At 57.6% G+C, this 23,491-nt stretch overlaps 5 protein-coding genes across 8 annotated transcripts; 3 read left to right on the plus strand and 2 right to left on the minus strand.

Annotated features, from left to right (window-relative positions):
• Nucleotides 1–529: 529 nt before the first annotated feature.
• Nucleotides 530–8,941, plus strand: LOC121157293 (phospholipid transfer protein). 2 transcript variants are annotated; one of them, XM_040981398.1, is made up of 16 exons: nt 530–595; nt 1,069–1,182; nt 1,271–1,370; nt 2,116–2,244; nt 2,456–2,611; nt 3,452–3,515; nt 3,616–3,679; nt 4,230–4,321; nt 5,309–5,485; nt 5,589–5,645; nt 6,525–6,689; nt 6,781–6,848; nt 7,901–7,943; nt 8,038–8,101; nt 8,182–8,258; nt 8,676–8,941. In XM_040981398.1, the coding sequence occupies exons 2-16, from the start codon at nt 1,080–1,082 to the stop codon at nt 8,766–8,768; spliced, it is 1,452 nt and encodes a 483-aa protein (XP_040837332.1). In that variant the 5' UTR covers nt 530–595; nt 1,069–1,079; the 3' UTR covers nt 8,769–8,941. The 2 variants fall into 2 exon arrangements, with proteins under 2 accessions (XP_040837332.1, XP_040837331.1); XM_040981397.1 differs by lacking the exon at nt 530–595 and adding an exon at nt 684–990.
• Nucleotides 8,942–9,145: 204 nt separating this feature from the next.
• CTSA (cathepsin A) lies at nt 9,146–14,202 on the minus strand. 3 transcript variants are annotated; one of them, XM_040981399.1, is made up of 15 exons: nt 14,137–14,202; nt 13,753–13,946; nt 13,487–13,598; nt 13,285–13,335; nt 13,114–13,200; nt 12,753–12,908; nt 12,399–12,490; nt 11,987–12,071; nt 11,373–11,464; nt 11,213–11,291; nt 10,979–11,118; nt 10,401–10,476; nt 9,882–9,971; nt 9,590–9,694; nt 9,146–9,439 (listed from the first exon to the last, which is right to left on the minus strand). In XM_040981399.1, the coding sequence occupies exons 1-15, from the start codon at nt 14,188–14,190 to the stop codon at nt 9,356–9,358; spliced, it is 1,497 nt and encodes a 498-aa protein (XP_040837333.1). In that variant the 5' UTR covers nt 14,191–14,202; the 3' UTR covers nt 9,146–9,355. The 3 variants fall into 3 exon arrangements, with proteins under 3 accessions (XP_040837333.1, XP_040837334.1, XP_040837335.1); XM_040981400.1 differs by lacking the exon at nt 14,137–14,202 and adding an exon at nt 14,083–14,117; XM_040981401.1 differs by lacking the exon at nt 13,285–13,335.
• A 192-nt stretch (nt 14,203–14,394) lies between these two features.
• NEURL2 (neuralized E3 ubiquitin protein ligase 2) lies at nt 14,395–17,163 on the plus strand. The gene is made up of 2 exons (XM_040981065.1): nt 14,395–15,295; nt 16,030–17,163. The coding sequence occupies exons 1-2, from the start codon at nt 14,557–14,559 to the stop codon at nt 16,143–16,145; spliced, it is 855 nt and encodes a 284-aa protein (XP_040836999.1). The 5' UTR covers nt 14,395–14,556; the 3' UTR covers nt 16,146–17,163.
• A 1,447-nt stretch (nt 17,164–18,610) lies between these two features.
• Nucleotides 18,611–19,699, plus strand: SPATA25 (spermatogenesis associated 25). The gene is made up of 2 exons (XM_040981066.1): nt 18,611–18,765; nt 19,107–19,699. Exons 1-2 carry the CDS (start codon nt 18,711–18,713, stop codon nt 19,697–19,699), a joined length of 648 nt encoding a protein of 215 aa, XP_040837000.1. The 5' UTR covers nt 18,611–18,710.
• Nucleotides 19,700–20,636: 937 nt separating this feature from the next.
• On the minus strand, nt 20,637–23,255 carry ZSWIM1 (zinc finger SWIM-type containing 1). The gene is made up of 2 exons (XM_040981402.1): nt 23,189–23,255; nt 20,637–22,427 (listed from the first exon to the last, which is right to left on the minus strand). Exon 2 carries the CDS (start codon nt 22,310–22,312, stop codon nt 20,942–20,944), a length of 1,371 nt encoding a protein of 456 aa, XP_040837336.1. The 5' UTR covers nt 22,313–22,427; nt 23,189–23,255; the 3' UTR covers nt 20,637–20,941.
• Nucleotides 23,256–23,491: the final 236 nt, after the last annotated feature.

Consider the following 23,491-nt stretch of genomic DNA (forward strand, 5'->3'; position numbering starts at 1 on the left):
AGCTCCAAGGGTTAGCAAAAGGTTCCACAATGTGGGATTGACTGGCCAGTCCCTGGGGGCACTCCAGGCACCTGGGGCCTTCCTGGGCCGGCAGCACCTGCTGGGTCTTGCTTCTTCAAGCTAGGAAAGGTCTCTGGGTCCTTAAGGATCCCCCACCCCTCTCTAAACATGCCTTCCCAAAGCAAGGAGAAGTCTAGAAGTAGTGGGGCCGGTGGCAGAGCGACTCACTCGCGGTCACGCAGGGACAGGCGGGAGATTGCCATTTCCGCCCAGGTCCGGGGGTTAGCAGCTCTGCTTGGTTTGGGAGGGCCTGCTGCGGCCCCTCCCTCGTTCTTGCTGGACTCGGGTCCCCCACTTGTCTCCACAGCAGTCAGGTTTGTCACGGGGCTCTGTTGGGCGCTTGGCACTCTCCCGACCGCCAGCGTCCCGCCCCGTCCCCTCCCAGTCCCCGGGAGAGAGGAGGGGGGTCGCGGAGGACCGGCTTTATAAAGTCGGCTGGAGGCGCGCTGCGCGCCAGAGCCCGCGGCCCGGAACCCCTTCGCTGCCCACCGGCCACAGGCACCACGCCGCACCCCAGCCCAGCTTTCATCGTTAAGTGAGTTGGGGGCCTCACCGTGCCTGGCCCTGGGGTCAGAAGGGATGGGCTGAGCTGGTGTGTGTGTGTGTGGGGGGGGATAGATCCCCGAGGGGAGGCCTTAGGACCCGGGAGCCCCTCTCCCCGGACCTAGGAGACCGCGAGCCGCCCCCCAGGAATGCGCGTGCAGCGGTTGCCATGGCGGCGTGCAAGCCTCCACCCGGCCGCCGCGAGAGGCAAGGGGAGGCTGCCCGGGGAGCGGAGGTCGGACTGCTCACGCGGCGGTTGCACCAGGGAAGAGAGAACACCCTCTCCCTGCGCCCCAAATCGCCCAGTCGCATCGCCTCTCGCGGAGCCTCAGTCTCCGCATCTGCCAAATGGAGCCAGGATTATCGGCTCCAAATTCTCCACTCAGGGTAACAGCCCCGAGCTAGAGCTCTCTCCCAGCTGGACGCCCCAGGGTGGCTTCCAGTGAACCTCCACCCCAACCCCAGGTCCACTCGCCATGGCCCTGTTCTTCGGAGCCGTCCTCCTAGCGCTGCTGGCAGGTGCTCACGCCGAGATCCCTGGCTGCAAGATCCGCATCACCTCCGAGGCGCTGGAGCTGGGTAAGGACCGGCGCCAGGGGGGCGGCTGGGGTGGGAGCCCCCTGGCAAAGGGAGCCGCCCGCAGCTCAGAGCCTCGCTGCGGCCTCAGTGAAGCAGGAGGGGCTGCGCTTTCTGGAGCAAGAGCTGGAGACCATCACCATCCCGGACCTGAGCGGGAGAGAGGGCCCGTTCTACTACAACATCTCCGAGTAAGCGGCTCCCGGGGGCGGAGCTTCGGGGTCTGGGGCGGGACTGGCTGTTTGGAGGGCGGGGCCTCGGGTCTGGGGCGGGGCTTAGCAGCGTGGGGCGGGGCTTCGGGGTCTGGGGCAGGACTTGAGGGGTGGGACTGGACTCGGGGCTTGGAACAGCCTTACGGGTCGGCAGAACGTGGTAGGAGATGTAGCTAGGTCTTTGAGGCGGGACTTGGGAGGCTGGAAGGAGCCGAAAGGAGAAAGGCCAAGCCCCCCAGCATAGGCGGGGTCAGGGAGGTGGGCGTGGCCTAGGGCATGTGGGTGGGACCTAGGAGAAGGCAGGACCAGTGAACTGAGACTACCATAGTCTAAGAGCACCGAAAGGGTATGCAGGGAAAAGGAGCTTGCCGATGGAGAGTGGAGTTGAGGCCATTGGATGGAGCTACTGGGAGGAGTGGCTGAGGACTGGAAATGGGGGAACTGGCCCCGTTAGATTTATGAGATTTGGTTAAATGACAGCGACAGCAACCTCAAGAAGAAGGAGTGAGGGAATGCAGGCAACCAAACTTCCAAGAGATGGGGTGAAGCTCATCTTCCACATTTGGGCCAGGGGAATCCCCCCCTCTCTGAGCCCCAAATCCATGTTGGGTCCTTGAAGGGTAATGGAAGAATTCATTGTACCCACCCCAGCTGCCCCAGGCCTGGAGGCTTGGTATGGGGTGCCCCTTGGTGGCGCTTGACCTGACCCCAGGGCCTCCTGCAGTGTGAAGGTCACGGAGCTGCAGCTCAGCTCTTCCGAGCTCCACTTCCAGCCGCAACAGGAGCTGACACTACAGATCACCAATGCCTCCTTCGGGCTGCGCTTCCAAAGGCAACTTCTTTACTGGTTCTTGTAAGGATCCAGCACCCTTGGGGGAAGGGGAGGGTGGATGGGGGGGCAGTGGCGGTGCTGTGGGGCTATACAATAGGTACAGTCCTAGTCAGACCCTGATAACAGGGTTCCATAGCTGCCCAGTAAATGGCACAAGTAAAACTTAAGGAGCTGGAAGTAGTTAGTGAGGGCTCCAGCTCCCAGCTGGAGTGACCGACTACCTCTTGGGCAGATATGATGGGGGCTACATCGACGCTTCGGCCGAGGGTGTGTCCATCCGCACCGGGCTGCAGCTCTCCCAGGATCTCGCTGGCCGCATGAAAGTGTCCGACGTCTCCTGCCTGGCTTCCGTCTCCAGAATGCACACGGCCTTTGAGGGGACCTTCAAGTAAGCTGCGAGTCCCAGTGCCCCCCGCCCCTGGCCCTGGGAGTCCTGCAGCCCATTGGCCTAGCACAGTAGGTTGGGTCCAGCTCAGCTCCACCTGTAGCCGGCTGTGTGAGCTTGAGCAAGTCGCTCAAGTTCTGTACTTCATCTCTGCTGGTGGACGGTATTACAGTCATGCTGAGGCTTATTAGTACTAATGTACAGAGAAGTACTTAGACCAGTACCGGGCCTGTGAGAGGTGCTTATCTCAGGGCTAGGCACTCGGAGGGATCGGTGACAGCTCTCGGTAACAGGAAGAGCGATGGTCCTCGTCCCGTGCTCTGGGTTGAGAAAGGACTTGGTGCCAGCTCTGAGAGGCAGGGAAGAGAGCTTATCACGTGCTGTTAATGTACTTACTGTCAGTGTTCTGTTTCTCCAGCAAAGCGGATGTGAGGCCCTCCTCACGGGTTCAGGAAGGAATCTAGAGGCTGGCCAAAGAGACAAAACGCTTGTCAAGGCCAGGAGAGGGGGGTCATGGGATTGGCCAGGGGTTCAGAGGAGAGGGATATGAGAAGGCAGCCCCTGGACCCTGGCAGGGAAGCACAGGGTAGGAAGATTGGGGGTCTGCGGATGGGGGCGAATGCTGAGCAGCTCTGGGGAGCCACAAGTGGATTCACTGGGCCGATAGGAAAAGGGAGTGAGTGAGGAGAGTTCTTGATAGAATCAGGTTAGCAAGGGGCACTACCATGCTGGAGGCTGGGTATCAGGCGGAGGCAGCCCCACTTGGACACCCCCTCCCCTAAGTGCGTCTTCTCCAGGGCTTGGGGTGGGAGCTGGGTTCACCCCGCCCCTGTCTGCTCACAGGAGGCTGTATGAGTTCTTCTCCACATTCATCACTTCAGGGATCCGCTTCCTCCTCAACCAGCAGGTGTGGGCAGATGCCAGTCAGGAAGCACGAGGTGGGGGAGGTGGAGAGGGCATGCCCTCCCTTGGCGCACTGGCGCTGACTCTGGGCCCACATGTTCCAGATCTGTCCTGTGCTCTTCCATGCAGGCACAGTCCTGCTCAACTCCCTCCTGGACACTGTACCCGGTGAGTGTGCCTTGGTGGGGTCAGGTTTCTGGAGCAGGTGTGGTGATGGGGCAGGGGAGCTGCTGGGTGCACAGGGACCATGTAGCTTGGAGTAGTTCAGGATACACACGCAGCCTCTGCTGCAGGCTTATCCTGTGACCTTAGGTAAGTATTTGCCCGGCCTTGGGTGTCTTTCTGACGTTGGCAATGGCTCCCCCTAGGGATTGCTCTGTGGATTATCCCCAAGGTCCTGGAAATGGGCACTTAACAGGTGCTGATGGCAGGAATGCCATGCTCCTTGGACATGACCTCTTGCCCAACAGGCATGGGCAGGGAAGCAGGATGAAGGGCACACCGAGGAAGGGGAAGACTCTTTGTCCATCTGGCTTAGTGAGAGCGATCAGCCGTAACAGGTGATGAGTGCTTGCTACACTTCAGGCACTCACTGAATCCAATATTTCTCACAACGCTGTGGGGGATGAGTCCCCATCTTACGGCTGAAGCCCCTGAGACCCAGCACGCTGGCCAGTGCCACGTAGGGTGGCAGAGTGACTAGCTCCCTTCCCTGCAGTGCGTAGCCCTGTGGATGAGCTCGTTGGCATCGACTATTCCCTCCTGAAGGATCCCGTGGTGTCCAGCAGTAACCTGGACATGGAGTTCCGGGTGAGCTTCCCAGGCTGGCGCGGGTGCATGCCTGAGCGTGTGCGCATGTGTGTGTTACCCCTCCCCCAATCAGATTCCTTCCTCCTTTAAGCTGTTCATTTTCACCTTGCCAAAGTTATGCTCTTATGAGGTCCCTCTTACTGCTGAGGCTGGGTGGCTTCCCAGTGCACACAAAGCCAAGTTCAACTTCCCAGGTCTGGCATTGGTGCTTTGTTAGCCTTAGCTGGTTCCACCTTCCTCACACTATCCTTCATCTCTGCAGCTCCCCTCTTGCAAACCTGCCCCTCCTTCCCATCCCAGAGCCTTGGCTCACGCATGGTCTCTCCCCGTCATCTGCCTTGGAGGAGCCGGTTGTGAAGCTGTGTGCACACAAACCCACTGCATCCTCCCACCACCCTGGGAGTTGGATTCCCACGGTCGGCCTCTCAAGGAAGGGAATTCTTACCGGAGAAATTATTTCACCTGCCCAAGGCTACACAGCTAACCTGGGGCATCAGTTTTGCTCTTCCCAGTGGAGTGTGGAACTCCAGGACACAAATCTGGAGTTACAATGTCTCAAATTCAAATCCCGGCTCTGCCACCGATTGGCTGTAGGACCTTACACAAGTGGTTTAGTCTTTCAGTTCCTGCTTCCCAACATATAAACTACACCATATCAGCCAGGGAGCCCACCTCTTCGAAGTGGCTGTGGGCTGAAGGAGTTGATCTAAGACCAGGCTTCCAGAGCACCCGAAGAGTGTCATCATGGTGTGGGCCTACAGCAGCTAACCCCGCTGCCATCCAGTGTCCATCCCAAAGCCACCTCTTCCACAAAGCCTTTCCTGATGCTCCATTCTCCAGTCTTTCTCCAGGACTGCTTCCTTGCAATCTTCCACCCCTCAGTGCACCACCATCCCACCCCCCGGCCAGCGCCCAGCACAGGGCTGAGAGGCAACTGTGGGTCTGAGCCAGTCTGCCCTGACGCCCACTCTAATGCCCCAACCCCAGGGAGCCTTCTTCCCCCTGGCCGAGGGCAACTGGAGCCTCCTCAATCGGGCGGTGGAGCCCCAGCTGCAGGAGCAGGAGCGGATGGTGTACGTGGCCTTCTCCGAGTTTTTCTTTGACTCAGCCATGGAGAGCTACTTCCGGGCAGGGGCATTGAAGCTGTCGCTGGTGGGGGACAAGGTACTTGATGGCCTGCTTGGGGGACAGTCGAGGGGGACCCCCCACACCATGCTTGATGATGGAGATTCAGTGATCCTGCTTTGCTCCCAACCCCCCTGCACAGGTACCCCACGACCTGGACATGCTGCTGAGAGCCACCTACTTTGGGAGCATCTTCTTGGTGAGCTCTGGCAGGGGACAGGCATGGGGCTGGGGCTGGAGGGTCTCGCCTCCTGGCAGCAGCCTTGGATAGGGCAGAGAACTGGCCCTTTGCTTGTGACCATGGTCTTCATCTTGTGAAGTTTGCCTCCAGGCAGTGAGGGGCACTCCTTGTGAAGATGTGCATGAAGGCAGGCTGGACGAGTGCCAGGGTTTTAATACGGAATACATTTCTCTGCTTGTTTAATAAGGAAGGCAGTGGGAGCTAAGCATTCCCACCCACATGCAAAAGCTCGTCCCTGGTATCATGTCGTAAATGGGTGAGCTGGGATTTGAACCTCTGGCTCCAGGTCACATTGGCTTTCTCGTACACGCAGTACAAGCTCCAAAGCTTGTCATCAAGATTAAAGGAATTAATATCTTCAGATAGAACAATCCCTGGGACAGAGCATATGTGGATAGGCCGGAACTGCTGTGGTCCCCATGGTCATGGTCAAACCTCTAGCCCAGAGGCTAAGGGTGTGGACTTTGTTGCCAGACCACCTGAGTTCAGTTCTGCAGGCAACTATTCACATGACCTTGGAGAGCTACTTGGTGCCTCGCTGCCTCCATTTTCCTCTCTCAAAACCGAGGACCGTTCTGAGGTTTGAGTGCCAAGCACTCGGCTCTCATGGCACTCCTACCCCCAGATCTGAGAAGCAGCCAAGCAGCTTCCAGGAAGAGGTGCCAGGGGTTGGGGACGCCCAGGGAAATCGAGGTTGCAAATGGAGGCAAACAAGAAGGGAGAGACTTGTTGGCAAGACAGTTTCTCCATCTCTGAGCTCCCAGAGGGTCAGTCTTTCAGCACCTGGGCTCACCTGGAAGCTGAGCCAGGCTCCATGGCCTGCCCTGCTACCCACAGAGCCCTGCAGTGATGAACTCGCCGCTCAAGGTGGAGCTGTACGCCACCACCCCACCGCGCTGCACCATCAAGCCCTCAGGCACCACCATCTCTGTCACAGCCAGCCTCACCATCGCCCTGGTCCCACCCAACCAGCTTGAAGTCCAGCTGTCCAGCATGGTCATGGTGTGGAGCCACAGAGGGAGGCCGGCAGCTGGGATGGGGAGGCTTATGGGACCTTGTGGGTCAGTCACAGTCCCCTCTCGGTTGCCCGCAGGACTTGGGGCTGAGTGCGAAGATGGCCCTCCAGGGGAAGGCGCTGCGCATAAAGTTGGACCTGCACAAGTAAGCAGCTGCACGGGGATCCCGGGCGGACCCTCACCATCCGCGAGCTGGCCCGTCTTGTTCCTTCACGTTCTCCTACATCCCGGGGGTTAGCAAGCAGGGTGTGTGTCCCACAAAGTTAAGTGAGAGGCCTGTAGCCACACAGCCAATAGGATGAGAACAGCCTGGCCACTAGGAGCAGTGCTGTTGTGTGGTCCTATACCTGGCCTCCAGCAGGTGCCAGGCGCACCACAGGGACTGCAACTCCAACCATGGCAACTATTTATGTTGTAAATAATCACCATGAAATTCCTCAGCTGCACTAAGCCACGCAGGGCTAGCAAGTTCCATAGCACAGATCCATAAAGTTATGTTACCCAGAAAGTTCCAGGGCCACTGTTGGCTAAGAGCCTGGATACTAGAGCGAGGCTTGGATAACTTTCCAGTTGTGTGACCTTGGGCCTCTTACTGAGTCTCTCATGTACAAAGTGCAAATCGTGAGAGTGTTTGCTTAAACAATATTTCAGAAGCAGAGCCACTCATTTACTCCCCAAACACTCTAGTGGCCAGGGCCAGGGCCAAAGCTGGGAGCCATGACCCCAATTTGGGTCTCACGTGGGTGACAGGAGCTCATTCGCATGAGCCATCACTGCTGCTTCCCTGGTGTGCATGAGCAGGAAGCAGGAGTTAGGAGCTGTGTGGGACTAAGTATCAAACTCTGGTCCTCGGATGCAGGATCAGAGCATCTCACCTGCTAGCGAGACACGTGCCTGCTTTTTAGAGCTGCAATGAGGACCACATCAGCTGGTCTTTGAAAATAATTTAATAACTTCTAGATGAAAAAAAGAATACTTCCTATGTGACAGGAAGTAAGCCCCTGTGAGTTTTGTTGCTTGAAATAAATTCCACTTGCAAAGCCATGTGCCAAAGCTAGGCATTAGAGGTGCTTAACAAACCCCAAATAAACAGCAGCCTGGGGTGGGGTAGGGCAGGAGACCCTGAGAGCTCAGCACGGGCAGCCTCAAGAAGGGGGTCCAGTTGTTGTGCCTACCAGCCTCATGTCTCTCCTGCAGATTCCGAATCTACTCGAACCAGTCTGCCCTGGAGTCCCTGGCTGTGAGTTCGGAAGGGTGGTGGGCTAGGGCTGGGGATGGGGTGGGTGGCTGAGGCAAGCCAAGCCCCCTTGCCACCCTGTGTCCTCCACCTGCAGCTGATCCCGCTCCAGGCCCCCCTGAAGACCATGCTGCAGCTCGGGGTGATGCCCTTGCTCAATGGTAGGGCTGGGGGTGCAGGGGGAGTTGAGGAGGGGTGAACTGGCAAGGACCCAGGCTGAACCAGCTGCTCCCACCCACAGAGCGTACTTGGCGTGGCGTGCAGATCCCCATCCCCGAGGGCATCGACTTTGTGCACGAGGTGGTCACCAACCACGCGGTGAGTGGGGGGCTGCTGGGGAAGGTGGTTGGGCCGCACCCCTCTGCAGTTCCTGACTCTAGCCCTGCCCTGCCTGCCTGCCCCTCCTGTCCGTCCCATGGCCCTTTACACCAACCATGCATCTCCTGAGGACAATTTTCTCAGCACACTCCCATAACACCTACTAATCTCTCAGATCTTAGCTGAGAGTCACCTCCTGCAGGAAGCCTTCCTTGGATGTTCATTCTGTACTCCTCAAGTCTCTTGTTTAGCCTCCCTGCACCAAGATAGGAGAACCGCTTTGCTGCTTGCTTGCTTGCTTGCTTGCTCTCCCCCTCTAGACTTGAGAAACCCCCAAGGCCAAAGACTTTGGCTAAACTTCAGCCTCCAAGGTACCACACAAAGCAACGAGATTGTTCTCCCTGTTCCCCTGCACAGGGCTTCCTCACCATCGGGGCTGACCTCTTCTTCGCCAAAGGACTGCGTGAGGTGATTGACAAGAATCAGCCTGCTGCACCCAAGGAGCCTTAACACATCCACAGCAGCTGCCTGAGCCCACAGCAGCCCCCTCCCTCTATGCCCCTGGCTTACAGCCCCTAGCATCCCCGCTAACCTCCAGGGCCACAAACAAGGAAGGCTTCCAAGCTGTATCCAGTTTAATTCCATTGCCAGTCGGTCCATCAATTACACTTGGTCCACGCCCTCCTGGTGGGCCATCCTGAGCTCTGCTTTGATTCCTGGGATGTACTCCAGGAGGGCACTGTTGAGCAGGGAGGGGCAGGGCCAGGCACCCCAGGTAGGGCAACCCTTGTGGGAATCAAGTGCTACCTGGCCCCACCCATGGCGGGGGCAATGCAGGATGTTTGGGGCCAAGGGAAGTGTGTGTGTGTGTGTGTGTGTGTGTGTGTGTGTGTGTGTGTGTGTGTGTGTGTGTGTGTGTGTGTGTATGTGTGCACGCTGATCATTCCAGAAGGCTGGGACATGCCCCACAGGGGCATTTTGCATAAAGGAGACCCTCCCTACTGGCATTCTTAGCGGGGCGAGGCTATGGGGGTTGTGGCCGGGCAGTGGTGGGTGAGGTATGGCGTGTGGGGAGGGTGAGGGTTGTTCCAGTGGCCTCAGTAGGGCTGTCTGTTCAGGAAACGGGAGAACATGGTGAAGGCAGCCTGGGGCTTGTCGGTGGGAACCATGTGTCCAGCGCCCTGGGGAGAAGCATTGCGTGAGATGCCCTGCCCAGCATGCCATCCCTCCAAGTTTGACCCCATGCCCACGGACGCCGCCTTTACCTTAAACCCTTTATCCTGCCCAGCCCCCTCCTCTATCCCCATCCTGCCCCCATGACCCGGTTCTACCTTGATGGTGAGAAAGGCAATGTGGGAGAACTCCTTCACGAAGCCGGCGATCTGCTCCCCACTCTCCCCGTAGTCCACCAGCCATGGCCGGCGCTGTACCTCCATCTGCTCCACCACAAACACCCGTCATAGCCCTCAACTCCGCCCACAGCTGCCGGCCATGTCCCCCTCCCCGCCCCCTCCCCACCCCCCTCGGGTACTAGCAGCCCCTCTCGAGTTCTGCCCACAGTGGGCTAGGGCCACACACACCTGCTCCAGCCCCTGCCTCACCCTCATCTTCCTCCTCTCTTACCTTCTGGTTCAGGGAATCCACAAACCACTCATCCCCCAGGAAATTGCAGGCCATGTCCACATCTCCATTGTACAACAGGATCTGATACTTCTGGAATGGCCAGAGTGAGGGGTCTGGGATAAGCTGAGGCCACAGCCATGTCCTGGGCCCAGCCCTCACCCTGGGGGAGTCTGAAGGAAGCAGGAAAGTCTGTTTGCTGACACAAGCATGCAGTGGAAAGCAGATCTCATTTCTATCCCCAGTTTACAGGTGGGAAAACTGGACCCACCTGCATCTCCCTTTGCCCATCCAGGACAAGATCCCATTCTTCTCACCCTAAAGGTTCCTTGGCTGATGCAGACCCCCTGACCTGCTACAGGAGACCACCATGGGGCAGGAACCAAGTTCATGTCCTGATCCCCTGACCACAGATCTCGGGCAGGTGACTTCAGCACTTGGCAGTCTCAGCTTCCTATGTCCTGAGTGGAACTCTAAGGGGACCCCTCCCCTGCCAGCTATGCTGCCCCGCCCCGCTGGCACCTGTGAGTTGAGCAGCTTCAGGTATTGGTCTTTCATGCTCTGGTAGAGGCGGCGGTACTGTATGTTCACCAACAAGCTGCCAGGAGGAACAGGAGGGGAAGGGAAGGAGTCCACAGCTTAGACCCTCTCTCTTCTGAGGGTGTCACCTGTCTAGGCTGCAGTGCTGGTATGCTGGTTGTTATGGCAATAGGGATGCAGCTGGCACTAGGAGCCAGCAAGCAAGAGAACCCCAGATTATGGTATGGTAGCAGGGCACAGCATGGGTGCTGACCAGTCAGAAGTGACCTCGGTGGCCCCTGCTGTGTCAGGTGCCATAGAGACCTCTACTCGTGCAGAGACCTGGGTGGCCGGGGCTGGGGCAGTCTCTGATAACAGAATGCAGTGGATATGGACCACTGGTGTGGCCACTGAAAAGTGAATGAGCAGAAGGCGGCACAGGAAACATCCTATACAACCCTGAGTTTTCATGGGCTGACTGGCCACATGCCATCCCCCCCGCCCCAGGAACCTGAACCAGAGGCTGCTGTGTTGCTGCCTATATGGGGGGGGCAGGTGGTCCTGAGTGGCCAGACCCTTACTTGCACATGTCCCAGGTGGGCACCTGCTCCGGGATGTGGAGCGCCTTGCGCACATAAGGGTTGTTGAGGTAGGTGGAGGCAGCAGTGGTATTGGTGCAGGGAGGATCCATGTGCACTTTGTCCCCAGTTCGCAGCAGCAGCTGGGAGGTACAGAGAGGAATCAGACTCGGGCCTGGCTTCCCCGCCTTGGCCTTCCGCAGGCCCTGGGGAGTAAGGCCGGGCCCCTTCCCGCACCTGATGCCACGTCCGCTTGAGTGGTAGGCGAGTGAAGAGGTTGCCTAGATCCTGGATCACAAGGCTGTCCTTCTCATACCTGCAAGCGAGACAAGCAGAAGGATGCTGGGGCTGTGGCTGGGCCTAAGGCAGGGCTTGAGGGATGCAGGGCCACACCTACCTGACGTGACCGGGCACCCCGCCGGCACAGGGGGCGTAGAGGTTATAGATGTTGAGGCCCGAGTTGCCCACGATGCGGGACACTTCCTGAAGCTGCAACATACCCAGGCGCCTGGTTTTACAGGTTCCTGTCCTCCCCGCCCCAAGATCCAGTGCTCTTGGTCTCCATCTCTCGCATCATCCTCACAGGGAGGAAAACTTGAGGTTCGGAGGAAGGAATCTCCCAGGACAGGAAGTCCCATTACTACCCAGCCCTGTGACTTTGACAGGCTCACCCTCAGTTTCCTCATCTGGAAAATGGGAATATGCTACCATCTCCCATGAAGGACAAGCATGTGGATTAAATAATCCAGGTGGACCTGATTTAGTGGGTACCTCCTTGGGGTCTGAGAAAACAAGGAATTCTTCCTGCCCCTCTCATTGCCTCCCTGCCTCTGCACGTGGTGGTGGTGGGAGTGTATGTGTGGACACGTGTCCCTGAGCACATCCAGCTGCCTGCTGAAGGGTGCAGGGTAAGGAAGCAATTGGGGAGAGAAGGGCTGGGGAGGCAGGGATGTGGTCCCGTTGCCAGGGCTGGGATGGTAGAGCCAGCGCCAAGCGAGGGCAGAAGCTTACACTGGTCACACATTCTGGGTCTTTGTTGTCGTAGAAGTTACACTTATTTTGAGAACAGCAGTGGGTCTGGAGGGAAGACCAGAGCCTATAGGAGAGCAAAGAGAAAAGTGCGTGGGACCAAGGTGGGCAGAGGTGACCATTTCACCTGCCCCCTCCTGAGCTCAAGTCAAGCAGGATTGTCACACATGGGGTGCGGCGTACTAGGCAGGTCTCTAATTGCAGCTGCCTAACACACCGTCCTGGAGGACTAGACCTTACTCACCCTCCCTGGCCCCTTGGGAAGTGACCTCTAACTCTGTCACATCCGGCCCCCACCTTCCGCTCACAACCCAGGGCAGGGCTAGGGATGTTACAGGTTCACATGCTGGGCGGCCCCACCCGCGAAGGTTGCCCAACTCTCCTGTTTCCATACCTGTTCCCCAGAAGGCCATGGTAGTAGGCGAAATAGACCAACGAGTTGTCATTCTGCTCATAGGAGGAGAGTCCATTGCCCACGGCCAGCCCCTGTGACACATCCAGGATGCTCAGCTCCCCTGGAGGGAGGGCATGGGTGGGGCCTCCCGGGACTCGCACCCAGCCCCCTTGCAATTGGCATGTTAAAAGCCCAGGTGGTTTGAGGGGGTGGATGGGTGGGAAGGTGAGCTGGCAGCCTGCAGGGGAGCTTCCTGGGGTGAGAGAAAGGCAAGCAGAGACAGGGCTGCTGGTGCTAGGAGAGCATGATGGGGCATGGATCACAGGGCTGCAGCTCCCTTTCGGCCCCTGGCACCTGCAGGTTCATGCTGGAGTCCTCCATGACCAGCACTGCCAGGGTGGGGATGTATATGCCAGCATAGCTCTCCCCCGTCAGGAAAAGTTTGTTGTCCTTGTACTCAGGAAAGAGGCGGAAGAAATCTTTGAGGGCCTCGTAGTTGTTCTGGGCAACCTGGGGGCAGCAGGACGCAGGTTGTCAGTAAGGCTTTGCTCGCCCTCGGAGGGGATTACTCTGCTTGTACAAGCGTGAGTGACCTCAGTGCAACACAGCCTGGGACAGTGCCAAGCACAGGCTCCAAGGTCCTGTGATCAATAGGTAACCCGTCCCTGGGAGAACCCGCAGAGCCGGGCAGGGGGTTGAGTACCCAGTACCGCACCTCAGTGTCATTGGTTGCATAAAGCTTGTCATCTGAGTAGGAGAAGCCCACCCCGGCTGGGGACTCAATGTACAGCACGTTTGCAATCTAGAGGAGAGGAGGTGATAAGGTCAGGGATCCTGGAACCAGAATACTGTCTTCCCAAATTACCCCTCGCAGCTCAGACCATACCAAGTTCCAAGAATAGGGGTTGTATTTCAGGGTGACACCATCCGGCTGGATCTGAAAGGAAAACGGAGGGCTGAGGAGGTCCCAAAAGTCCCTTAATGTATGGGAAGCCCCCCACCCTGGCAGGGCAAGAAGGGGAGGCAGAGTCAACCAACAAAAAGGAAATCCTTTCGGAAAGTTGGAGTCGCTCCCCTGGGTCACTTACCAGAAAGGGGCCGTGCTCTGTGAGGAGTCCATCCAGGGAACTGCAGCCGGGACCCCCGTTCAGCCAAAGCACCACTGGGCTGCTCTTGGGGTCCTTCTGGGACTCCACAAACCTGGGGAAGGTGTGTGTGTGTGTGTGTGAGTAGCGGGAGAAGGGTTGATCCTGGAGGAGCGACCCCCACAGCTGCCCCCACTACCCCTCCATCCTGCACATACCCAGGGTCTCCCGGGTGAGCTTGGCACTACCCCTCCCAGACCCACCCTCACCAGTAGTGGAAATGCTTAGACTCAGAGGCTCGCAGGTAGCCAGAGTACTGGCGGAAAGCCGGCTGCTTGGCCAGCCCCGGCAGGCACTCGATCTCATCTTCGTCTGGAGCTGCCAGGGTTCGGGGCACACAGGAGGCGAGCAACAACAGCAGCAGCAGCAGCAGCGGTGGCGGCGACAGCGCGGCTCGGGCCATCTGCAGGAGGAAGCGGCGGATGCCGGTGGCGGACTGGCCCCTCGGCTGCTCCGCGCTTCCGCGCCGCCACCCGCTTGGGAGCGAGGGAGAAGCAGGTGGCGCCACGGCCGCTCCCCATCCCCTGGCCACCGCCTGCGGATCTGGGGCTCGGGGACCCCCCCATCGGCCTCTGGAGCCCCCCACCCCTCACCTCGGGTCCCTCACGTCCTCGCTCTCCAGGCGGCTCCCGGACACTGGCGATCATGTGTACTTGCAGTCACGTGGGCGCCGGCCTCACGTGACAGCCTGTCTCGGGTATTTTGCTTTGGTTCATGGGGGGTGGGGAGGGTGGGGCAATGTTGGGTCAAGGTCCTTGGGGCCTCGAAGGCCGAAGCCTAGGCGCCTGCGATCAGATGACCTGGGTGTGGACCAGCTGGGTTCCTCCAGCCTCCCAGGCTTGGGACCTAGGCGGTCTGGGCTGGGCTAGCAGCGCTAGGACCCCCGGGCGCAGCCTTGGGGATGTGAGTGCGGGGGGAGGGGAAGGGGGAATGCCTTTCGTGGTTTCTCCCGGCTGTCACCCGCCACCCAAAAATAGCCCCCGGCGCCCAGCCTCCGGCCTCGTGGCCAAGACATGGCTGCTGCCTCGGAGCCGGTGCAGTCCGATGCGCCCTGGGGACCTGCGCGCCCAGAGCCGCCTCCCACCCGCTTCCACCAGGTGCACGGCGCCAACATTCGCGTGGACCCCTCCGGGACGCGGGCCACGCGCGTGGAGAGCTTCGCCCACGGCGTGTGTTTCAGTCGTGAGCCCCTGGCCCCGGGCCAGGTGTTCCTGGTGGAGATTGAAGAGAAAGAGCTGGGCTGGTGCGGGCATCTGCGCCTGGGCCTGACTGCGCTGGACCCTGCCAGTCTGGCCGTGGTGCCCGAGTTCTCGCTGCCCGATCTGGTCAGCCTTGGCCACACCTGGGTCTTCGCCATTACACGCCACCACAATCGTGTGCCCCGGGAAGGCCAGTCTGGGGTTGAGGTGGTGGCTCCCAGCCGACCCCCAATCCTGGTGGAGCCTTATCTGCGCATTGAGCAGTTTCGCATTCCGCGGGACCGTCTGGTGGGCCGCAGCCGGCCCGGGCTCTACAGCCACCTGTTGGATCAGCTCTATGAGCTGAACGTGCTGCCTCCCACAGCGCGCCGCAGTCGCCTGGGCGTCCTCTTCTGCCCACGCCGGGATGGCACCGCCGACATGCACATCGTCATCAACGGTGAGGACATGGGTCCCAGCGCCAGGGGGCTGCCGGCTGCCCAGCCCCTCTACGCGGTGGTGGACGTGTTTGCCTCCACCAAGAGTGTGCGCCTGGTCCAGCTCGAATATGGCCGTAGGTATCCTGCTCCGTCCAGATAGTGACCCCTCCTGGGCCAGTGTGGGAACGGGCACCTGCTGGGAACTGGCCAGGCCTGGGTCTGTCTGCCCAGTGTGAGCTCCTGTTGGGCATATGTGGCTTCAGGTAGTCCCTCTGCTTGTGCTCTTTGCACCAGTCGCTGCTGGCCCTGGCCACAGAAGAGCCATCTGGGCAGATGGATTACCAAACCCTGCAAGTTCCCTTCCAGTTTTGGCTTCTAAGCAGATTTTGAGCTCTTGGGCCTCTTAGAGAAACTGTATGCTCTTTCTTTAGGAAAGTGCAACCTGGTTGGGCATGTCAGTTTGACAAGTGTCATAAACCCCAAGATAGGGAGCTTCTTTGTCCTGGGTCATGATAGCTTCCCTCCTGTGCCCTCTCTTCCCCCAGCCTCTGTTTATACCTCTGAGGGTGGTTCTTGAATTCAGCCAAATAGAACTTGTCATGTGCTTGCACAGGCAAAAACAGCCACGCCACCCTTCTCCCCAGAAGCTGCCATGTGACAGGGGGTGGGGAGGCATTGTGCTGGGTTTATAACAGACATGGGGCTGTGGTGTTGTGAAGGCTTTCAAGAGATGCTTGTATCTCAGCTGCCTGGGTCCGCTATGGAACAGAGCAGGTAAAGACATACCCACACGAGTGGCAGAGTGGGTCCCCAGACCCAACCTCTGGGGGTCTCTCTGAATGTCCCAGCGATGCCCTTCTCTCCGCAGTGCCGTCCCTGCAGACGCTGTGCCGCCTGGTGATCCAGAGGAGTGTGGTGCACCGGCTGGCCATCGATGGGCTCCACTTGCCCAAGGGACTCAAGGACTTCTGCAAGTATGAGTGAAGGCCTGCAGGAGGAAGCTGCTGAGCATGTGGCTGCTGGCCCAGAAATAAGCACGGCCAATGCTGATGCTCTCTGATCCTTGCAGGATCTCCTTGCCCCTGTAACTCATGAGAGGCACTTCTAGAATCTTCTAGAATCCATGTGGGTTGGCAGGTCAGAGCTAGAGAGCATTTTGTTGTTGTTGTTGTTGTTGTTAAAGTTTATTTATTTATTTGAAAGGCAAAGTTAAAGAGAAAGGAGAGACAGAGAGATCTTCCATCTACTGGTTTACTTCCCAAATGAGTACAATGGCTAGAACTGGGCCAGTCTGAGGCCAGAAGCCAGGAGCTTCATCTGGTCTTCCATGTTGATGCAGGGGCCCAAGGACTTGAGCCATCTTGCATTGCTTTCCCAGGCACATCAGCAGGAAGTTGAATCGGAAGTAGAGTAGCTGGGACTCCAACTAGTGCTCATCTGGAATGCTGGGGCTGTAGGCGGCTCCTTTACCGGCTACCCCACAGCACTGGCCCCAAGAGCTGTTCAGACATCATCCAGGCCAGTGGTTCCTGACCTGGCCACTCTCATTAGCCTGGTAGAAAATTCAGAATGCCAATGCCAGGCCTCATCCCAAGATTCTTTTAATTTATTGAGGGATTGGGCCTTGAGTCGAGAAGCATTTTTCTAGAACAGAAGTTTCAGTTCAGGCACACACAGTCATCTCCCAGGAATCTCAGCACCTGGGGGCTGGTGTTGTGGCACAGTTTCTCAGGCCACCACCACCTGCAATGCCCACATCTCATTTGGATGTCATTTTGAGTTCTGGCTGTTCCACTTCCAATCTAGTTCCCTGCTAATGCACCCAAGAAGCACTAGAAATTGGCCCAAGGGCTTGGACTTCTGCACCCACTTAGGACATCCAGATGAAGTTCCAGATTCCTGGCTTCCACCTGGAACAACCCTGGCTGTTGTGACCACTTGGGATGTGACCCAGCATCTCTGCTTTTTAATGAACAAATAAATAGAGACATGGATAAATAAACACATCTTTTTTTTTTTTTAATTCTCTTACCTGGATCTGACACTGGGATTCTGATCTTGTGAGGTTAATCATAGACCACGCCAGACACAAAGATGTTGATATATGGAGCCTTTATTTACCAGCTGGGATGGCAGCCACGCAACAAGACACTGATAGACTGCGCCCCAAGCCGCTGAAGTCAAGGGTTTTTAAATGCTTAAACCCCATCCTTTTGAACCCAGGTCTGCAGGATGTTACGGCTGGCTATGGCGTCTGGTCATCTATCAACCAATAGCAGAGAGCAGTCAAGGCAGGAAGAAGCAGTTTTCAAGCTGTAGCAAGCTTTTTACAGAAGCCAATGGCATGATGAAAGGAGGGGTGCGTAACTGCAGGAATAACAATTACAAATCTCATGATCTGTTAATGTCGTGCTGGGGCAGTTCTCAGAAACCAAATGGGGCTGGGGTCCCCCAGAGTGTTAAGATGGGAGTTACTCTTGCTTCCTATTATGGGGTCACTTGAGCTAGTCTTCCCTTTGTCACAATCTAATTGGCCTGGGATGAGGCAGCCATCAGGCTTCCTTCCTTTCTTCTCTTTCTAATGTTTTTTCTTACTAAGATTTACTTATTTTTATTGGAAAGGCAAATCAGCTTTACTGAGAGAAGGAGAGACAGAAAGATCTTCCATCCACTGGCTCACTCCCTAGATGGCTGCAATGGCTAGAGCTGAGCTGACCCAATCTGAAGCCAGAAGCCAGGAGCTTTTCAGGTCTCCGATATGGGTGCATGGTCCCAAGGGCTTGAGCCACCCTCCACTGCTTTCTCTGGCCACAAGCAAGGAGCTGGACAGGAAGTGTTGCAGCTTGGAAACGAATCGACACCCATATCATATGCTGGTGCTTATTGACAGAGGATTAACCAGTTGAGCCAGTGCACTGCCCCCATGATTGTATTTTTTACATTTAGAAAGTTGTGCTCATTTTGCCTGAAAGGCAGAGACCTAGATCTTCCATCTACTGTTTCACTTCCCCAAATGTCTGCAACAAGGGCTGGGCTATAGGGTTGTGGAAATTATTACCCCAGGATTTCTTAAAGCTCCCGCAGAGAGTAACTGCAGAAGCCATGTTCTAGATCAGCCATTTCCTTTTGTGCTGGGAAACTCAGGCCTAGGGAGGCCACCCAGAGTGCATGCCTCACTGGGCACAGAGTGCATGCCTCACTGGGCACAAAGCACTCCCCTTCTCTTCCTTTGGCCCTTCTCATTTTCTCCCATGTATGGGATCTTACTTCAAGCTCTCAGTTCCTCATCTCTCGCATCTGACCAATGAGCATCTGGTAGACTTGGTCAAGTCCGGATATGCCAAGAATCTAGAACACCCCCAATTCTGGCCTGGGGCTCTTTGAAGCTCCTGCCATTGTCAGAGACAGGTTCTAGAATGCACAGGTCAATGCAGTGAGGTAGGTCCAGGTGTAAAGGGGAGGGTCTATGAGGTGGCATTCTAGAAGGATGCAGGAAGTGGCACAGGAGGCAGATAAATATTCCCTCACAAACAAGGGCTTGTGGAAGTCATGTCCTACTTCATGTCTCCACAAACTCATCCAGGTCTTCTTGTTTCTGGTCAAGGTGAGTGAGGGGTTCCCAGAACTGGAGAGGGGGAAAGTTGTGGCCTGGGACTGGGGGGCGGTCTTCTGCCGTACCCCGTGGGAACATTTCCAGTTCACTTGGAAAAGCCCTGGTCAATCAGTAACTACCTGCTTACTCACTCTCTCAGTCATTCATTTAACAAACACTTCTCCATTACCTGCTGCCAGGAGCTAGGGGTGCGGATATGAGCAACACTGAGATCCTAGCCTTGGTGCAGGTGCAGGCCTCCTGGGCTGCTCTTAATTGCTCTTCTTGCTCCCTTGTGGCTTCCCTGGCAAGGAGACCAAGAATAACATTCCATCTCCCTCCTATCTTTGCAGGTGGGGCCGCTCCTTCAGCCTCATCCCTTGGGCTCTATAGTCCTGCTGAGCCCATGGTGGTGGCTCCTGGCCAACTAGGCCTGCTAAGCCAGAAGGCTGAGCAGGTGACACCTGCTGCCCAAGCCTGGGGCCCGGCCCTGGCAGCACCTGAAGCCAGGGGCTTCCCTAGGGGAACTGGCTGGGAGATGTTGCCGTGGAGGAAGGAGTCCAGCCGATACTGCCACACATCCCCTCACCTGAGGCAGCCCGAGAGCTTGGGCTGGGAGGATGGTGGCTCCCGAAGCAGAGCTGCCCAGCTCCACGGCCCCAACTGGCCTAGGCCCCTGCTGCTGTGTGGGCTGTCGCCAGGGGCTCTGCCCGTGCCCTCTGAGGCCGGGGGTAAGGAGGCTGACTCCCAGCCTGACATCTGTATCCTCACCCTGGCCATGATGATCGCCGGCATCCCCACGGTGCCTGTGCCAGGCCTGCGGGAAGAAGACCTGATCCGGGCAGCCCAGGCTTTCATGATGGCTCACCCAGAGCCAGAGGGAGCTGTGGAGGGGTGTGGCGGGAACAGGTGCATATCCATGCACCCCCTGGGCAGATGCCCCTAGTGACGGCCAGCCTCCTGGCTCCTGCTTATAGCTGGATGAAATAGCACCAGACCCACAGGGTGGCTTCTCCGTATGGTTTTTGGGAACGGGGGTTTCGGGAGGGCCTAACAGGGATGGGGACCTGGTAGGCAGTTGAGCCACTCTGACAACTTCCAGCTTTCCTGAGGGCCTAGACTGCATGAAGCTTCTGCTGATCCCACCAAGAAGAGATTTCTGCTGTGACCAGCGGTATGAAGTCCTAGACAGTGTGAGGTTTCCTCCTAGGCAGTTGAAAGCAGCTAGTGGGACAAAGAGTAGGAAGTTGAACCCCAGCTGGGTGGCTAGCCCATCACATATTTTTATAAAAGAGACAAGAGAGGGAAATCACCCACCTGCTGGTTTGTCTCTCAAATGCCCACATGTCAGGACCAGCTCAGGCAGATGCGAGGAACTTGGAACTCAATCCAGGTCTCCCATATGAGTGCCAATGACCCAAGCGCTCCCCTGCTGCCTCTCGAGCTGTGTGTGGGCACAAACCTGATGTGGGAATCTGAACAAGGACTTGGGCCCAGGCACACTCTGTTATGGGCTGTGGGTCAAGTGCAACAGCTGCTCCATCATTCATCTCACCTACCCTGTGGGGCATCTCTGTTTTCACAGATAAACACACTGAGGCTTAGCGGGGTGACCTATCCAAAGTCCCCCAGCTGGTAGAGGTGGAATGGTGCCTCAAAACACAAGGTCGGGAAAGAAGCAGGATTCTCATGTGTCCTGTTCCAAACTGTTCTTCCCTTAACATATGCTAAACTTTCATTCTACAAAACAAAAAACACTAGCTGGGTGTTGTAAGATGCAACATTCAACTTTATTAGTTCCATAACAGGGCAAGGGCGGGAAACACTGCTGGGAGCCTGGCCTTCCGAGGGGCTTTCCTCTGTGGGAAAGCTCCTAGGCCCCCATCCCTTGGGGGACGTGGATCAGAGGAGTAGCTTAGGACTATTAGCAAGCCCAGCACAGAGCCATACTGCCTCATGGTTTTTCTCAGGGGCTACCCGTGTTTGTTACAATTTTTGAAGAATGTTTCTGTTCCTCTTATGAAAAGGCCAACTCAAGAATATACAGGAGACTGCATGTGGCCGGTAAAAGTCTCAAATACTTACTAGGGGGCTCCTGCTGATTCATTGGACAGAGTGGGAAGTTGAACCGAGGGAGGGAGGGTGCCTGTGGGGCACCAGCCCGAGCATCTTGGGGAGTTGGGAGTGATCAGAGCTGGACCTGCTCGTAGGGGCCAATCCAGCTGTCAGCCAGCTCCCGAAGGGTGCTGTACCGCAGTTCGAACTCCTCCTTGCTGCAGTGTTGTAGGAGCCGCCCCACCTCCTCGGTGAGAAGGGTCACCGCCAGGTGCTTGTCCAGGGCCTCGCTCCATCTGCTGCCCACGATGCTGTCCAGACCAGTGGCGCAGCCTGCTGTCCACTGGGCCGGCAGCATGTGGGGCTGGAGCACCTGGTGGCGGGCACTGAGCATGGCGAGGATGTGGCGGCAGGGCAGGTGGAAGGTCTGGTTGAAGTAGCAGCTGCAGCTGGCCGGGGGGTGAGGCTGTACCTTGTGCGTGTCCTCCAGGATCTGTATGCTGATCTTCTCTGAGCCCGAGCTGATGAGGTGCATGGATTTCTGGACCACGGCAAGCTCGCCCAGGCACAGCTGGGCTGCGGGTCCCACGCAGATGGCATCAAGGGAGAGCTGGATGCGGGCTTCCACCACCTGCTCTGCTTTGGGATTCTGAGGGCTGGCATCTGTCGGGGTACAGCTGTTCTGGGCACTAGGGCTAATGCCGAGGTCTGCCTTGCTCCCTGAGTTCTGCATGTACTGGAAGAGAGAGGCCAGGCCTTGCTTCTCAGATGCCACGGTGCCAAAGCAGCGGCTGAGGAGGCGGGTGGTGACCTCGAGGCTCTGGAAGTAGCGGCCGCTCTCGGCCCGGCTCCTCCAGCGGTGGGCCAGCCAGATGCGGTCGTTGAGCAGCCAGTGAGGATGCAGCTCTGGCAGCCGGGCCGGCGGGATGCACTTGCTGAGGAGGGCCGACAGTTTCCTCAGGTTGCCAGCCGTGGCGGAGCACATGGTGTTCTGCAGGGAGCTCAGCAGCAGCTTCTCCACTGGCTGCTCGAGGAACAGCTGGTAGAACTTGCCCTGCAGGAACTTGCAGACGTGGAAGGCCGAGAGCAGGATCTCCGCCGTGGGGAACTCCATGGCGAGGGTGGGCAGTGGTGTGCTCCAGTGCGGGTCCACCAGGATGGTGCAGACTCTCTCCCATGCTGGGTTGAATGCCTTGAACACCTGGAACATCTGGGCCAGGCCTTCAGCATCTTCCCGGGCTGGAATGGCAAAGTAGACAGCCCGGGCCAGGGGTCCCTGCAGCTGTACCCGGGGCCCATCCACCAGGAAAGTGTACAGCACCTTGCCCCTGGGGTTGTAGGTGCGGTGGATGAACAAGACTTCTGGGAAGTGGGCAAAGACCTCTCGCATGGCGCAGCTCTGGTAGCTGAAGGTGTCCAGCTGGGCCGTCTTGCCGACGTGCTGCAGCAGGGCCGGCTGGCTGGGGTCCTTGAGCAGGACTCCATTCAGCACCATCAAGGCCATGGGGAGGGGCAGATGGCAGGCTTTTCTGGTGGGAGGGCTCTCCAGGGGGTGGGGGGTGTAAACTGAGGCTTAAGAGGCTCAACTGGAGTTTGCAGACTGGATCCCCGAGATGGGCCTGTGGAGAAGAGCAGAGGCTGAAGGAAGACAACAGGAGCATGGCGGGTCAAGGATCCACCCAGAGGACGCGTGCTGTGCATCATCGCTGGGCTACGGGCAGGCACGCCGGGGACAAGGATACACCCCAGGCCCCACAGCTGAGGGATGCTAAGAGGCCGGCCACAGACAGGGTGCTTGGGGAATTTATAAATGTTTGGGAAGGCTACAATTAACTGTTTATGGTCCATTTGTGTCTCCCCCCTGCCCCCATAAATAGTATTTGGAGTATTTACATATCACTTTATATTCACAAATTGTGGTCTTGGTATAAGGGAATCCAAGAGAACTGCAAATCTGGCCCAAACTTGCTGTGCAACCTTGAGCAATCCAACAGCCCTCTCTGAGCCCCGGTCCCTTCCATCACGGCACGGGGTTAACTCGTGCACGACTCTCGCTGCCGGGCACTGCAGACGACACGGCTCTCCCATTCCACCCCCAAGTCGGCCATCATCCCCGCCTGACAGACGGGAAACGGAGGCTAACTGAACTGCCCACCGTTATTCTGTAAAGAGCGGGAAGCGGAGCCTTTGGCACGGTTCCTGTGCAAGACCAAGACCGGCTTGGGCAAGGAAGGCGGCCTCTGACCTCTCACCTCTAACCCGGGCAGGAGACGGGGAAAGTCTGACTTTCCTGTTGCCGGAGCGGCCAATCCTCCACCCCTCTGGGAACAGCTGACTGGGGCGTTTTGGTCGCCTCACATTTCACACAGAAATCACTCACCCACAGCTTGGCTTCGCCGCCATTTCTCCCTATTTGACCCTACTCCCGACCCTGATCGACCTCGCCGCTCACCAACCACGGCGCGAGCTTCGCGGTGACTCGGACCAATGGTCTGAGGTGTTTGCTTGCGGGTCTTAGCATTTGTGGACCAATCATCGCCCGGCAACTTGTAGGCGGGCACTGTTACCAAGGTTACGAGGCAGCAACCAATGAAGGCATCAAAACGAAACCTGAGCCCGGTAGCTGAACTCTGGAGCCGCCCCCGCCCCGGCCCCTCCTGGTTAGACTGCGGCAGGAACTTCC

This window comes from Ochotona curzoniae, unplaced genomic scaffold (assembly GCF_017591425.1).
Source record: "Ochotona curzoniae isolate NIBS_2020 unplaced genomic scaffold, NIBS_Ocur_1.0 contig_3520, whole genome shotgun sequence".
Classification (NCBI taxonomy): domain Eukaryota; kingdom Metazoa; phylum Chordata; class Mammalia; order Lagomorpha; family Ochotonidae; genus Ochotona; species Ochotona curzoniae.

Bases quoted from the DNA above. Each gene is read 5' to 3' on its own strand.
- LOC121157293 (XM_040981397.1), top strand. From the start codon at position 753: ATGCGCGTGCAGCGGTTGCCATGGCGGCGTGCAAGCCTCCACCCGGCC. The intron at 5,646-6,524 runs GTGAGCTCTGGC...TGCTACCCACAG, and splicing joins ACTTTGGGAGCATCTTCTTG to AGCCCTGCAGTGATGAACTC. The intron at 8,259-8,675 runs GTGAGTGGGGGG...TCCCCTGCACAG, and splicing joins AGGTGGTCACCAACCACGCG to GGCTTCCTCACCATCGGGGC.
- SPATA25 (XM_040981066.1), top strand. From the start codon at position 18,711: ATGTCCTACTTCATGTCTCCACAAACTCATCCAGGTCTTCTTGTTTCT. The intron at 18,766-19,106 runs GTGAGTGAGGGG...CTATCTTTGCAG, and splicing joins TCTTCTTGTTTCTGGTCAAG to GTGGGGCCGCTCCTTCAGCC.
- ZSWIM1 (XM_040981402.1), bottom strand. From the start codon at position 22,312: ATGGCCTTGATGGTGCTGAATGGAGTCCTGCTCAAGGACCCCAGCCAG.
- NEURL2 (XM_040981065.1), top strand. From the start codon at position 14,557: ATGGCTGCTGCCTCGGAGCCGGTGCAGTCCGATGCGCCCTGGGGACCT. The intron at 15,296-16,029 runs GTAGGTATCCTG...TTCTCTCCGCAG, and splicing joins GGTCCAGCTCGAATATGGCC to TGCCGTCCCTGCAGACGCTG.
- CTSA (XM_040981399.1), bottom strand. From the start codon at position 14,190: ATGATCGCCAGTGTCCGGGAGCCGCCTGGAGAGCGAGGACGTGAGGGA. The intron at 13,336-13,486 runs GTAAGTGACCCA...TTTTCCTTTCAG, and splicing joins CAGAGCACGGCCCCTTTCTG to ATCCAGCCGGATGGTGTCAC. The intron at 12,491-12,752 runs GTGCCAGGGGCC...GATGTGTCACAG, and splicing joins ACTCCAGCATGAACCTGCAG to GGGCTGGCCGTGGGCAATGG.